Raw genomic sequence first — 16,065 nt, 5'->3', positions numbered from 1 at the left:
TGGAGGAGAATGTGGAGGAGAGAGCACGCCGAGTGCGCAGGAGGCAACCGGGGAAAGGGTCGCAGTTAGGAGCGGAAAAAAAGGAAACAGTCTTCAACAGTGGAACGGCAAAACCGCTTTCAGATTCTTGAAGAGGACTCTGCCAAACAGCTGGACCCCACGGGAGGACATGAGTAAGGCTGAAGCTTAGCAAAGTACAGTTGCTTCTTCTACAGAAGAAGAAGAAGAAGAAGAAGAAGAAGAAGAAGAAGAAGAAGAAGAAGAAGAAGAAGAGGAAGAAGAAGAAGAAGAAGAAGAAGAAGAAGAAGAAGAAGAAGAAGAAGAAGATGATGATGATGATGATGATGATGATGATGATGAAGAGGAGGAGGAGGAGGAGGAGGAGTTGTAGTAGGAAACTGACTCCCTACTGTGTGGGACAGAAACTGAAATATGCCAGGAAGATCCAGGGACCCACCAGCAATACTGTCTCCCCGGAGGACGGATGAGGGACGTAACGGTAGGGTTGCCAGCACTCACAAAACCTACAAAGATCTGTCCCTTTCTTCTCCTCCAAGTGGGAACAAAGGACACAGCCAAGAGGAGCTAGGAAGAAATCACGTCGGACTTTGAAGCTCCGGGAAAGAAATCCAAGGACTTTGGAGGGGCCCAGAGAGTCTGCTTGCCCATCCGTAACAGTGCTCAGAAAATGAATAGAATGGGAAATACTTGGGTTGAATGGCTGGCTACGAAAGGATTTGGATTTTGGCACCACGGGCTAAGCTTTTTGGAAGATGGGCTGAATTCGAAGGGGGAGGGAGAAGCAAGCTCAGAAGCAGAGAGAGAGAGAGAGAGAGAGAGAGAGAGGAAGGAAGGCTCGTGTGCAAAAAGAGGAAAAGACCAAGCACCTCTAATGAGACCTAATAATCATCTTCAAAACAATGTAGGAAATAAAGCAAGCCACAAATCACACCGTCTCCAGGGGCTGTAAATGAGTGCCAGGAATATGGGAAACAAAGAAGAAGATCTGGAAATCCTAGTTCAGGAGGATAAATATGACTTGACAGGAAAAACTGGAACTTGGCGAGATGACTCCCATGACTGGAATTCAGCAATCGAAGGATATAAATTATTCAAAAAGAACATAAAGAATAGAAAGGGAGGTGGAGTCACAGGGTACGTCAAAAATCTACATTCCTGCCCAGAAATACAAGAGGATGAGCTTGGGTGTCCCATCGAGAGCATTTTTGGCTTCATATAATTGGGGCGAACAACAACAACAGCCACACATGGCCCTTGGAGTCTCCTACCAACCGGACAGGGAAGAAGAAGAGGCAGTTGAAATCACTGAGAAACAAATGGCAAGCATTTCAAAAAGACACGAGGGAGTCGTGATGGGAGATTTCAGTCATCCTGATACAGTGGGGTCTCGACTTACGAACGGCTCGACATACGAACGTTTCGACTTACGAACCGCTCTCATAGGAATATATGGACTCGACTTACGAACTTAGACTCGAGTTACGAACTCTTTTTTTCCCTTTTTTTAAAGCTAAGTCATCTTAGGTTAAAAGGAAAAAAGAAAAAATATCCCCCTCTAGTGGCAGAAGGCAGAATAGCAGCTTCCCATTAGTTTCTATGGACGAAAAGAGCAGATACGGATTAAATGGTTTTCAATGCATTCCTATGGGAAATGCAGATTTGACTTAAGAACTTTTCGACCTGAGAACTGCCTTCCAATACAGATTAAGTTCATAAGTCGAGACCCCACTGTATTCGCTGGAGAACAAATTCTGCCAAATATGCCCCTTCCCAGAAACCAGAAGTGTCGCTCCCATGGACTAGATCCTAACCAACAGAGATGGCGTGACGGAGGAAATGGCAGGAAGGGGAACTCTGGGCGAGACGGAGCATCTTCTGCTAGAATTCTTGATTCAGAGGTAACCAAAGCCGAGTTGTAGCCACACGTCTATGCTGGATTTTTAAAAAGCCAATTTTAATGAACTCAGAACAATGACAGGTAAGGTCCCACAGCAGGAAATGTTAAAAGGAGTCCAAAATGGGTGGGAGTGTCTAAAAAAAATCAAACAAGCATACAAAACAAATTCTAAAGGCACAATTGCAAACAATTCCAAGAAGAAGAAGAAGAAAGACAGCCAAGAAAGGAAGGAAGGAAGGAAGGAAGGAAGGAAGGAAGGAAGGAAGGAAGGAAGAAGAAAGAAAGAAAGAAAGAAAGAAAGAAAGAAAGAAAGAAAGAAAGAAAGAAAGAAAGAAAGAAAGAAAGAAAGAAAGAAAGAAAGAAAGAAAGAAAGAAAGAAAGAAAGAAAGAGGCCAATGTAGCTTCACAATAAGCTTAGAGAGGACCTTAAAAACAAAAAGGACACATACGGGAAGTGGAAGGAAGGCCAGGCAACAAAGGAAGAGTAGGAACAAGGAGCAAAAAATTGCAGGGATGACCTTAGGAAGGCAAAAACCGAGATTGAGCTGAGGTTAGCAAAAGACGCTAAAAGCAACAAAAAGGCATTCTTCAGACAGGAAAAGAAACAGTGGCTCAGCGACTCAATGGGGGTGCAAACAGGATAGCAGACCACATCAAGAAGAGGCAGAAGGGTCAATTCCTACTTCAGGCAAATGTGAAGTACAAAGGGAGGGAAACAGGACGGCAGCTTGAGACTGATAAACAAATACTGAAAGAGTACCTCACTCCTTTAAATGAGCTCAAATCCCTGGGGCCAGACACACAGCATCCAAGGATCTTAGAGGAACTGGCTAAAGAGATCGCAGAAGCACCGTCTATTATTGTCTTGGAATCGTGGCGGATGGATGACTGGAGGAGAGCTAACATCCCAATTTGCAAAAAGGGCAAAAAGGAGGAACCAGGGAATGACAAACCAGTCAGCCATCCCGGGGCAAATTTTGGAACAGATTGTAAAACAGTCACTCTGCAAGCACCTTCAAAACAATGCAGTAATAAAGCCAGAGAGTTCCAGAAAAATATCTACTTCTGCTTCATTGACTATGCGAAAGCCTTTGACTGTGTGGACCACAGCAAACTATGGCAAGTCCTTAAAGAAATGGGAGTGCCTGACCACTTTATCTGTCTCCTGAGAAACCTATATGTGGGACAGGAAGCAACAGTTAGAACTGGTCATGGAACAACTGAGTGGTTCAAAATTGGGAAAGGAGTACGGCAAGGCTGTATATTGTCCCCCGGCTTATTTAACTTATATGCAGAATACATCATGCGGAAGGCTGGACTGGAAGAAACCCAAGCTGGAATTAAGATTGCCGGAAGAAATATCAACAATCTCCGATATGCAGATGATACCACTCTGATGGCAGAAAGTGAGGAGGAATTAAAGAACCTTGTAATGAGAGTGAAAGAGGAGAGTGCAAAAAACGGTCTGAAACTCAACATCAAAAAAACTAAGATCATGGCCACTGGTCCCATCACCTCCTGGGAAATAGAAGGGGAAGATATGGAGGCAGTGTCAAATTTTATCTTCCTGGGCTCCATGATCACTGCAGATGGAGACAGCAGCCCTGAAATTAAAAGACGCCTTCTTCTTGGGAGGAAAGCGATGACAAATCTTGACAGCATCTTGAAAAGCAGAGACATCACCTTGCCGACAAAAGTCCGAATAGTCAAAGCTATGGTTTTTCCTGTCGTGATGTATGGAAGTGAGAGCTGGACCATAAAGAAAGCAGACCGCCGAAGAATTGATGCCTTTGAATTGTGGTGCTGGAGGAGGCTCTTGAGAATCCCCTGGACTGCAAGGAGAACAAACCTATCAATACTAAAGGAAATCAACCCTGAGTGCTCACTGGAAGGACAGATCCTGAAGCTGAGGCTCCAGTACTTTGGCCATCTCATGAGAAGAAAAGAGTCCTTGGAAAAAACCTTGATGTTAGGAAGGTGTGATGGCAAGAGGAGAAGGGGACGACCGAGGATGAGATGGCTGGACAGTGTCTGCGAAGCAACCAACATGAACCTGACACAACTCCGGGAGGCAGTAGAAGACAGAAGGGCCTGGCGTGCTCTGGTCCATGGGGTCACGAAGAGTCGGACACGACTAAACGACTAAACACACACAATTAATTAGAAGCCGACATGGATTTGTCAGGAACAAATCCTGCCAGACTACTTATTTCATTTTTTAAAATCTCCCTGCTAGGTGGCGGGAACGCTGTAGACATGGCATATCTTGACTTTACGAAAGCTTTTGACAAAGTGCCCCATGATCTCCTGATGAGCAAGCGAACTAGGTGTGGGATGGATAGAAGAATGGTCAGGCGGATATACCACTGGCGACAGAATCATACTCAGAGGGTGATGATTAATGGCTCCTTCTCCAACTGGTAGGAGGTCACAAGTGGGGTACCCCAAGGTTCAGTCATGGGCCCCGTTCTTTTCAACATTTTTATGAATGATCTGCATGAGTGGGTACTAATCAAATTTGTAGACGACACGAAATTGGGTGGAATGGCTAACACCCTGGAAGACAGGAACAAAATGGAAAAATATCTTGACAGGCTTAAGCACAGGGCTGAAAAGAACAGAATGAAATTCAACAGGGATCACTGAGAACTTCTACACCTGTGGGGGGGGAACAAACACATAGTTACAAGATGGGGTTACCTCCCTCAGCAATACTACGAGCGAGAAGGATCTTGGAATTGTTGGAAATCACAAAGTGAATATGAGCCAACAGTGTGAAGTGGCTGCAAAAAAGCCAATGTGATTTTAGGCTGCATTAATGGAAGTCTAGTCTCGTGAGGTCCTAGTCCCCTTCTATTCAGCACTGGTTAGGTCTCGTCTAGAGGACTGCATCCATTTCTGGACACCCCCCTTGAAGAAGGAGGCCGACAAACTGGAGCACATTCAGAGAAGGGCAACAAGGATGATTAGGGGGCTAGAAACCCAGTCTTGCGAGGAAAGACAGAAATAACTGGGCATGGTTAGCCTTGAGAAAAGAAGACAGAGGGGAGAGAGGAGAGCACTCATCAAATACTTGAATGGCTGTCATACAGAGGGGCAGGATTGTTCACGATCATCTCAGAGTGCAGGGCATGTAATAATGGGCTCAAGTTCCAGGAAGCCAGATTTCGGCTGAATATCAGAAGAAACTTCCTAACTATTACTGTATTTCCCCCAAAATAAGACAGGGTCTTCTATTAATTTTTGCTCCAAAAACACATTAGGGCTTATTTTCAGGGGATGTTTTATTTTACAGTCCTGTCCTCTTCTGGCGGCTGCACAATGGCAGAGGGCGGGGTTTCACTTAACTAGGGCTTATTTTGGAGGGTAAGGCTTATATGACGAGCCTCCTGAAAAATCCTACTAGGGCTTATTTCCAGGGTAGGTCTTATTTTCAGGGGAAAAGGGTAGATACTATGACAACTGAACCCATGACCTCTGGAGGTGGTGAGTGCTCGAAGGATTCCTGCCTTGAGCTAGAGGGGTTGGACTTGATGGCCTTAGAGGTCCCTTCCAGCTCCAGGGTTCTATGAACATTTGGGGACCCAAGGTTAGGAACCACTGGCTTAGAAGGAGGTGGCAAGGAAATGCTCTCTGGTGTGAGAGAGAAGAGAGTCCACTCAGAGAGGAGGGACCCCCTAAACAACCTCTGCAGATGCCACCACGTCCATTTGCCTTGCAACACCCCCATAGACTACATTGGGCCAGGTGATCAGAAAGGCTCCTCCATCCAAGAGAGTCCTTCCTGGGCTGTAAGGCCTTCGGAGAAAACTCTTCTTCTGGGCAATATGCCAGGAAAGGAATATTCCGAGACTCTCAAACTCTGCAACTGTTGAAGGAGGTTCGCTTCTTCTCTGCTGGCTTCCCACTGGCAGGCCAACATCTTTTTTTTACTGAAAGGGGCCTTCAGCAAGTAAAAGGGTGGCAGGGGTGGGGGTGGCTGGCTACACTTTTTTACTGCTGTGTTGTTTTAATGTGTGATTCTTGGTTTTTATGTTATCCCTCAATCCACACTTTATTTTAATTTATTATTTTAATGTTCGTTTATTTGTTTTTATGTTGTGTTTTGCTCTCACTATTTTAATGTTATGCTTAATTTGTATTTTTTTTTAAAAAAAATCATTGTTGTTAGCTACCCCGAGGACTTTTATTGGTGGCATAGTGGGGTATCAATGCAGATCTTTGAAATTTATTCCTCTCCTCAGCCCTTAAACGCGACGCAATGCATGCAACCACAAGAACATAAGACATGAAAAAAAAGATTGAAAACATCCTCTGAGAACAGATCTGTTTGATAAAAATAAGTTTTTTTAAAGTATGTGTTTTAAATGCCAACATTTGTTTAAAGGAAAAGATTTTTTTTTCTTAAGACAATTTTTTTTCAGAAGCAAAAGCTAAACAAAACAAGTCTGTCTTTGCCGGCTGCCAAAAGCCCATCGAAAGCTCCTGGTAGAGCCAGGCTGGCTTCTTTGGAGAAGGACTCTGGTTTCCCAAAATCAAGGTGCCACTGCTTACAAAGAAAGCTTGATTTGCCTTCTTCAGGTGATGAGGACAAGCAACACGGAGCTGCTGCTGTGGATCCCAACTTTTGGGCAGCTTTGACTCCAGAGGAGGCGGTGGGAAGGGACAGCTTTACTTTTTTTTAAAAAAAGGAGGAGCCAGAAGAAGCAGCAACTTTAAAAAAACACAACTGATCTGTGTAATATCTGAGTTTCAGGGTGCTGGATGTGTGTGCCTCGCTATAATTCTGCAAAATAAGCAAAACTGCTAATGTATCTTCTTTGCATAACTAGTTCTCTGAGCGAATTTGATTCTGCTGCTCTAGCAAGTTAAGACATTTTTTAAAAGAGGGAGGGAGGAGAAGAAGGAAAAGCTTTTGAGTATAAACAGGCCCGGGTCCTGGTTGTGAATCAAGCGCCATTTCCTCCCGATGCCTGACTCCTGACTTTCCTCTGCCAAGAAAGGGTTTTGCATGGGTAATAGCAGATGCTGCGTTGCAGTTCCAGTCTCACTTGGATATGCGTGTCACTCTCAGACCCTGGCAGATTGGGTATTGACCTAAACATGGAACCGATGACTAATCTACACCGTCAGGAGAAGGCAGGAGCCAGAAATCCTGGAATGATAACTCAGAATGGGGCAGATCTGGCAAGAGGCACGCTCTCTGACATTCCGATTTTTGCAAGTTTCTGGAAAACCTGGATCAGAAACAGGCCTGAAAGGCCTTCACTCATCGATAATGTCATTTTTTGGCCAGGACCATCTTGCAGAGCCCCCCCCCCCCACCTGCAATGTGTGAATGATGTCACTGGCAGTGACAGATTGCCACTAACTAGAGTTCCTTTCTAGATGTTACGGTGCATGTGGAACAGCCATCCAGGGTGGGTGGGGGTGGCTGGCATGTTTGAAGGGGGCTACAGACTGGAAACAATTCTTCACACACGACCGTATAAGTTTCGTTATGTGACTTATACAGTCTTGATTTGGCCTATATTACTTTTATATTGTGTTTAAGGTCATGGCCAAAGAGAGGTTGAGATTGGCCTGTGCAGGGGCCACACGCACCACAAAGATGAAAAAAAAAAAAAGGTCCTGAGCAGCCAGCAACAAGGACTGCCCAAACTTTCTCAACTTCTGACTGTATCAACAAAGTTATTCAAACAAGGTTTAAAAAATAAAAGGCAGACCTCTCAACTGTAAAAGTGATCACATTCCTCCAAATTTCACCTGGAAGCTTGCCCAAAAACTAGTATCTAGATTTGGACAAACATTTTTTTCTCCATTGTGAAATCTATTATGAAAGAAACATGTAACGTAAAGGTTAAGAAAGGAGAGATGAAAAAGAATAATTTTTATGATATATGGGGTAGATTTTAGGAATACAGTGGAGTCTCGACTTATGGTCGGTTCCACTTACAAACTTTCCGAGATCCGTACTTCTCCGACCACAAAGTTTCACTTCGACTTGCGGCCGGAGAATCGACCTATGGACCAGAAGGAGGAGGCGGGAGAAGCGGCAAATTCAAATTTGGCACTTTCCCCACCTCCCCCTTCCAATCCGTAGGCCGCAGATCTGCCTCCGGATGCCTTCCAGGGCTTCTCTTCCGCCATGGGAGGCATCCGGAGGTCCCCCGACGCTGGGAGCTGCGCCGTGCCGGGCAATCCCGGCCATGCTCGGACTCCCAGGAAAGCTCAGACTCCTTCTACTGCCCGGGGAAGCCTGGTAGACCGGGCCTACCGGGGGAGGGCTTCCCCCGGTAGGCCTGGTCCACCCTGGGAAAGCCTGTGTCGGCGGGGGAGGTCCGAGAGGCCTCCGGCAGCAGCGCTGAAGCCCTCGGAGTCCTCCAGCAGTGGTGATGACGGCGGCCGGGGACCCCTGAAAGGCTTCGGAAACGTAAGTTCCCTTTTAAAAAAAATTTCGGTGGGGGCGTTTTCTTGAACTGGGTACAGATTAAATGGTTTTCAATGCATTCCTATGGGGAATGCATTTTCGATCTACGGAATTTTTGACTACGGATCCTGTTCCAATACGGATTAATTCCGTAGGTCGTGAGTTCACTGTATGTGCTAACAAGAGGAAAAGCGAAAGCTCCAAATCAGGAATCTATGCAGTTCTAGAGAAGAGGAAGGAGGAAGAAGAAGAAAGATAGAGGAAGAAGAGGATTACTGCAAGAGGTCCTGACTAGGAGGGTGGAGAACACAGTCGATTTGTATTTTGGTTTGTGTACTTTATGTTTATGTTGTAGTTTAAGAAAAAAAATTAGAAAAAGAAACATTTAAATATTTGTCCTGCCTGATGTGTGTGTGTGTGTGTGTGTGTGTGTGTGTGCGCGCGCGCGCGTGTGCGTGCGTGCGTGCCAATCATGGGGTGTGTGGGGTGGGTGAGTGGGTAGGTGGGTGTGTCACGCGTGGTCATAAAATTAAATTTATACTTTGCTTAGTGTGCGTCTATCAATGTATATTTGTTTTGTCTCTTAGATTTGTCTTTATTTCTCTCCTTTTTTAAAACCTTTCTGTATGTACTCTTACCAGTGACATGTACTCTTAACAGTGACAAATATTATAATAATTTATTATAGCAATTCACATGAGCAGTTATCTGACTGCACAGGACAACCCACAAACCCTGAAGGCCGAGCAAAACCAACACCCTAAAAACCACCACGTGCATTCCCATTGTGAAATTTCCTTCTAGCACAGACTGCAGCCAATCCGCAGCATGCATCCACAAGGCCCATAAAATAATGAAACTACGTGGTCCTGAACTTCGTTTTTCCAATAGCTCCATAAAAGCTGAGATATTTTATCCCCGATGCATTGCAGGAGGCAGAGGGATACATGCCAAAACCTTAACCGGATTCAATCCATACGGGCAGGTGAATTCCATGTTCAGAGCAGGCCCCAATCCCACGCCTTCTTTCCAGGGTTAACACCAGGCATCAAAGTCAGAAGGTTTCAAGCAAGAGCCCCCCCCCCGTCCCTTCCCTCCCCTGCCCTCCCCTGCTGGAATTATCTTACAAAGCAAGGTAAAATGCCAGATATAGAGCAACAGTGTCATGTTTTTAAGGCATCATCCCAAATCTCACTCCTTTCCCCCCCCCATCACCACCACCAGCAATCACACAGGTCAGTACGTGTCTTCAGAAGTATTTCTAATGAGTAAATGGCCGTATGTAATAAATGAGGTCTTTTTAAAAGAGAGAGAATGTTAGGGATGGGACTCAAAAATCCCACCATGTCCCCCGCTGGGAGTTTTCCCTGGCAGACCGATGTCCTAAAGAGACACCTGCGCGTGGGCTCACCTGGGAGAAAAGCCTCAGCCGGAAAGTAAGGCCAAGATCCTGCCGGCATCTCATTCAGAGAGAAAGCTCCCAGCTTAGCAATGAGGCTGGGGAACGGAAGCATGGGCTTCTCCATGCTCCTAGCATAGAGAATGGTGGGATCTGTAGTCCAAAAGATTAAAGGGGGAAAAAATAGCCCGAAAAGACGCTACCCTCCCCCAGGCAACCCCGCCGAATTAGCGATACTCACCAGCCTCTCAGACATGGGCGTCTTGTCTCCATCTGGTAAATGTTGCTCCAGGGCCAGAACAATACAATTAGCGATAATTGTAGCCAGAATCATATATTCGAATGGAGTGGAGGAAATGGTTAAAGAAAAAAAAAGCTCGTCCACAGAAAAGGGGGTGGGGAGTGGGGGGGGCACCAGCAACGTCAGCCACTGCTCAGACTGATACACATTTTATGAGCTTCCTCTCTTTTCAGATACCATTAATCTCCCAGGATCATACATCATTCTCTCTGTTCAACCACAAGCACATTTACAGTTTGTAAGAAATCTGGGCTTCAGACTTTAGTTGAATTATCAGTCGGAGGAAAACTCTTCAGACTGACTAAAAAATATGTCTTTGATTAATCAGGCAGGGATATGTTTTTTCTGAATTATTAATTTAAAAGGGAGCCATGAATATTTTAAAGGTTTCAGAAAATTGGAGAGGCTGACATGGAACGTTCTTTATAATTGTTTCCTTCTCGTAACTCTGGGAAGTATAAGGCTAAATCCCAATCATTAGCCTGAATTAGTAGGATTTGTTAAGTCATCGCATAGATATGCCCCATTGATTCAATGGATCTGATCTGGCTACTTTGGGGAATGATGCGTCCTCAAGTCAATTCCAATGGATTGCAACCCTGCCCAGGCATCTAGAGATGCCCGCTTCTTCTGGGGTTATCCTGGGATGGCACAGCTTCCCCGAGGCCCCACAGGCTGGCTCTTCTCTCCATGACAGGCTCTGCAGCCAGATACGAAGCCCACTGAACTATCCAGGGCAGCGAAGGTTATCAGCTACGTGATTTCAGTCCGGGACTAGCCTCAAGTTTTAGGACACTGATCCCAAATGTAATTTTTGTTTGAGTTTTCCGTTTCCACAAGGTTCTTGATTTGCGTCTGAGTAAAAACCACAATAATGATAAAGAAGAGGAAGGAAGAAGGTTTTGTAAAAGCACTCTGTTTAGGTAACCCTTAATTTAAAAAAAAAGTATGATGCCTTTTCTGTGAGCACATAGTGAAACTGTGAAATTTACTCGTAGTGTCCCAAAACACCCCTCCAGAAGAAGAGAAGGGCAAACCACTTCTGAGTCCTTTCTAGCCAGAAAATCCTGGAAAGGGCCACCTTAACGAAGAAGTGACTTGTTAAAAAGAATCCCTTTGGATGATTTAAAGACAGGATTAGACAAATCAATAAACCAGATTATCTATGGGCACTTACCCTAAATGTTACAAATATTACATTAACTAGTCAACCACTGTATGAACACGAGAGTGGAGCCGATCATTTTTAGTCTGAGGTAGCACGGCTGTTCTTAAACTGAACCCAAAGCCCGGCCAGGTAGGCAAGATAGAAAGAGAAAGTGCTGGAATTCAGTCCAGGAGAAGATGGCCTGGGAGACCAGGTGACCAGTTCTGGGTTGCCCTGAAACGGGAGAGCTGAGGGCTCCCAGATCACCCTGTGAACCGCTCGGCTGAGCCAGGCAGCCAAGGCCACCCTTCTGGGGACAGGTGCCCGGTGCCTGAAGGCACAGGCTTTTGCGCTTTGGATTTCCACACAAAAGAAAAGCTCCCACTTTGGGTGTCCGGTCAATGGTGCGTCTCAGTACGGGACCTTTCCTTTTTCTGCAGCACTGACACCGCGCTGGATCCCTGCCGGCTTCCAAGCAGAGCCCAGATGGTGTGGAAGAGCTTCAGCACCATGGAGAGCTCCCCTGGGCCCCAGACGGAGGCTTGGTTTAAAATCTTGTGCCCGTCGCTACCCATTGGCTAGCCCACACCCCCAGGGCTTCAGAGCAAACTGCTGCACTGGAGCCTCCTCTCCTCTCCTCTCCTTTCCGCCCACCCAAAAGCCCAAATAAAGCATCCCTTGCCAACGACAGTCTCTCTCTCTCTCTCTCTCTCTCTGTGTGTGTGTGTGTGTGTGTGTAAAATCAAGATTGTTTCCACCCTTCCTCTACAAGGCTGCACAAGGCAGAGTTTTGCTCTGCATGTTTACCCAAGCCCTGGCTGTAGCGATCGTTAAAGCACCCAGATACAGACGGCTCCCTTCGGGCTTCACCCCGTGAGCACAGGAAGCGACGGAGGGATTCTATCCTCCTGATCGATGCACCACCAGCAGCTTTTTTTCCCCTTTTTCTTTGCTCGGCACACACATCATTTCATCTGGGAATCCGGCTCGCATGGTGGGGGCTGCCTGGGATCGCTGCTCTGCTGCGTTGCTAAGAGCAGGTCTGGCTCCTGGTTCTGCGAGGGTTATGAGCTACGTGATTTCAGATAAAAAGAAAACAACCGGGGGGGGGACCCCGGGGAGGCTTGCTGTGTGCGGTGTGTTCCCGATAGTGGTGTCGATCAGCTAATGCACATTTAAGCTTGCAGAGAACGAGAGGGGGAGAGAGGGAGAGACTGCTTAGCAACCTAACCCTAAGCTCGGGTGGGAAGAGCCGTTGGGAGCACACACCGCCGCTGACAGGCCACGCGGGCTGCAGGCAACCCAAGAATTTAGGGTTTGTTTCTCCGGGCCAGGAGGGGACTCTTCAGGACATGGGCTGGCACAGAGCAACTGCATCCTAGAGCCACCCATTCCTCCCCTTTCCTCAAACGCCCACAGAGAGGCACCTTTGATCCAATATACTAGGAAACCTGGGCAAAGCCAGTCTGGGGCTGGAAAAAACATCCTACCCCTGCTAGGAGAGAAGGGGTCACACATCACCAGCTGGAAAGCGAGTGGCCTTAGCTAGTCTGTCCCTTTCAGCAAATAAACAAACAAACAAACAAGAAGAAGAGGATGCCATCTTCCCCCCCCCGGTCCCCCAAGGGATCCAGGCCCAGCGCTTTCTCCTCAACCCCTCTTGCTGCCGCCTCCCAGGACCCGCCGCCTCCCAGGACCCGACCTTTAACGATCGCTACAGCAACGGCTGCCTGGCTTCGCCCGACGACAGGGCCGGCCCTGGAGTTAGCTTCCCCTTTCCCCTTTCGTGGCGTTGGTACAGTGAGCTGTAACAAAGGTCCACACAACTGCACGAACAGCAACAACAACACTGACCGACGCCTTTGATGCGAAGGGTGTGGGAAGCGAGAAGAGATCCTTGGCTTACGAGTGCCACAGAGGCCCACAGAACTGACCAGGCACAGAGAGAGGAAGGGAGGTGCTCCCTAGCTCGGTTTGTGTACACACACACACAGAGCGAGCGAGCGAGCGAGTCCCAGATGCACGCTGGAGGTCAAGCACACCTGTGCAAGCTCTATGGGCAGGGGGGAGGGATGAGGAGGAGGAGGAGGGACGGCCTTCCTCTGGTCCCTCGAGCACCCTGCCGTTGGCGCCGGCTCTCCCAGCCCTACACAAGGCATGAAGCTGACAACCTTCATCGGCTCAGCTCTACCACTGGGCGACGGGGTTTGGGCGTAGCTTTCGATTTTGCCCAAATGCCGCTTCTTTCACCTGGCCTGACATCACAAGCAAAGAACAAAAGGATAGGTCTCATCCACCTTCAAGAGCCTTCCACAGGCTCGTTAATAATAATAAGTGCACGCCATCAAGTGGAATTCTGGCTTTGCAGGGTTTTCTAGGCAGAAAGTGCTGCTCAGAAGCAGGTTTCCCCATTTCTCCCTTCTTCTGGGGGTAGCCCCGGGATCCTCGCTGGGCAGCTTTGGCCCAAAGCCGCCACCCCCCCCCCCAAGGCTGGCTCTCCTCCCAGGAGGCACAGCAGGGCATTGAATCCCCAAACGCCCAGACCCCAACCGCTGCACCATCCAACCTCATTAGATGATCTAAAAGCTTAACAGACACTAGATGGGTTATCCTGACCTTTCACGTTACACCGAGCTGAAGAAAGAGGGACAGCCAGATGGTGCGGTGTGTAGTGAGCAGAGATTTGGATCTGAACTCAGGAGACGTGGTTTCAAATCTTTGCTTGGCCACAGAAACGTACAGGGGTGGGGTGGAAATGAGGGTAGGGGATCCCTTCTCTCATACACCTCAAACAGGCTACCAGGTCCTGATAATTTGGAGAGAACGTTAACGATAACAACAAAGCAGGGCTTGGTGGGGATAAGATAAAATCATCCATAGCAGACAACCAGCCAAATGTTTCTGCAAAGCCACAGCCTAATGTGCAAAATAAAAGCAGAGTCTCACCCGAGGGGGAAAAATAAATCATAAATACTTCCCACCCTCAACAGCAAAGCAGTTGCTACCCTTACTCTTCTGCGCCCCCACACTTTGTTGCCCTGTCCCAGATGCAGAACAGACACCTTGTGACAAACTGAGGATCACAGGGGACAAAAGCCGGGCTCCTCAAACCAACATCTGACAATCAAGAACGGACGTTTTCTGGCTAGCAGCAAAAGATCCCACGGCTTGCTGGATCTAAAGGAGAGCTGGGCAATGGATCTATAGGTGATCCCCCCCCCAAAAAAACTCCATACACACACACACCCTGAAGTTAAAGACACACTCCTCTTCACAAAAAAAAGCACACACTCCTTCTCACACAATGAAGAGCACAACCCTGTGTGCCAATGTCTACAGAGGTGGGGGTTTTCTTGGGGGGGGGGAGAGAAGGAAAGAGAGCTCTGTTAGGGAGACCTTAGACAACTCCGGGCACCCGACTGGTGCCAGAACGAGGGAAAAGGTCCCAAGGGGGCCTCGTTAGCGCAGAGACCCACGCAGACACACGCACCCAAGCCAGGACGGCCAGGCGCAGGGGCCCCCTGGGCTTCTTTCCTGCTACCCGCGCTGGGCTCCAGCCTGTGGCTGCCATCCAGAAAGGTGCAGGCTTGGAAGCAGAGTCCGACCGGGGCCCACCCAGAGGGAACACCGGGCACGCCCAGGCCGCTCTGGCCTGGAAAGACCCGGGACCGCTTTCTCCTGCCGGGAAACACACCCATTCACACATGCAGGGGGGAGCCTACTCCGAAACCAGCCCTCTCCCCAACCTCGGAAGAAAGCTCTGCACCACTGCCTGGCCTGGGGAGGGGGGGGGGAGGCAGGAAACCACGCTGGGGGTTTAAAGGGTGGTTGTGGCCGGGTTTGGGGGGGGGGCTCGAGGCTTCCTGCGGCCCTCTGGGGAGGGCGCTCCCTCCCTCCCCCTTCTCCCCTCCTCGCTGGCAACCTCCCTCCTTCCCCTTCTGGGGAGAGGGGCCCTGGGCCGATTCACGTGTGGCCGGGAGGGGAAGAGGCCGTGGCGGGTCTCTATCTCCGGGAAGGGCGAGGCCGTCTTTTCTCTCCCCCCCCAAGGGGGCCCCGGGAGGAGTCGCCCCTCTTTCCCCGACCCCCGAGCGGTCCTTTCCCACCCCACCCCACCCCTACCCCCACCCCACCGGCCGCCCTCCCGCCCGCCAGCCAGGAAGGAAGGAAGGATATGGCCACTCGGTGATCCGCTTGGCGTATTTGCGGATCACGTTGTCCTCGCTGAAGACGAAGAGGGAGCGGTTGACGGTGAAGCAGTTCTGCTTGACCGGGATGGGGTTGTAGAGGGCCATGGTCCGCGCCCGCTGGGCCTTGGACTGCTTGTAGATCGGGTGCCGCGGGGGCCCGGCGGGGGCGCCCGGAGGGAGCGGGCGGCTGCCGCCGGAGCCCCGGAGCCCGCCGGAGCCCCCGCCCGAGACGGAGCCCGAGCCCGAGCCGCCGCCCTGGGAGCCCCCCGGGCCCCCGACGCCTCCGACCAGGACGACCCCTCCATAGCGGCTGGGCAGCTCGTCCCCGAAGCGAGCCATGGCGCCTTCCCGGAGGCCCCGGCCCCTGCCGCAGGTGCCGCCGAGGCTGCTGCTGCTGCCGCTGCCGACGCTGCTGCCGCCGATGCCGGGACCGGGGGTGGTGGCGGCGGCGGGAGGGATGCTGCGCGCCCGAGAGCCGGCTTGCCCCCCAAGCTAGGCGCCCAGCCGGCGGGAGGAAGACGCATCCCCGCGCCCAGGGGAGGGGAGAGGAGCCCGGCGGGGGCGGCGGCGGCGGCCGAGGGGGCTCGGCTCCTGGCTCGCTGGCTGCTCAGCCCCGGGAGCCCGGCCACCGGCTCTGCCTTGGCTGCGCCTGGACCTTGAAGGCGGCGGCAGAGGCAGCAGTG

At 49.6% G+C, this 16,065-nt stretch overlaps 1 protein-coding gene across 1 annotated transcript in view; it reads right to left on the bottom strand.

Moving 5' to 3' along the window:
- CACNA1B (calcium voltage-gated channel subunit alpha1 B) overlaps positions 1-15,829 on the bottom strand; it is a 239,660-nt gene extending 223,831 nt beyond the window's left edge. The window contains 2 exon segments of the mRNA XM_078382858.1: positions 9,989-10,095; positions 15,370-15,829. Of these exon segments, the coding sequence (XP_078238984.1) occupies positions 9,989-10,095; positions 15,370-15,721 (459 nt within the window). The 5' untranslated portion in view covers positions 15,722-15,829.
- Positions 15,830-16,065: the final 236 nt, after the last annotated feature.

Source organism: Pogona vitticeps, chromosome ZW-PAR (assembly GCF_051106095.1).
Source record: "Pogona vitticeps strain Pit_001003342236 chromosome ZW-PAR, PviZW2.1, whole genome shotgun sequence".
Taxonomy (NCBI): domain Eukaryota; kingdom Metazoa; phylum Chordata; class Lepidosauria; order Squamata; family Agamidae; genus Pogona; species Pogona vitticeps.
Note: the sequence above shows the minus strand (reverse complement) of the source record. Positions and strands in the feature narration are given on the sequence as shown.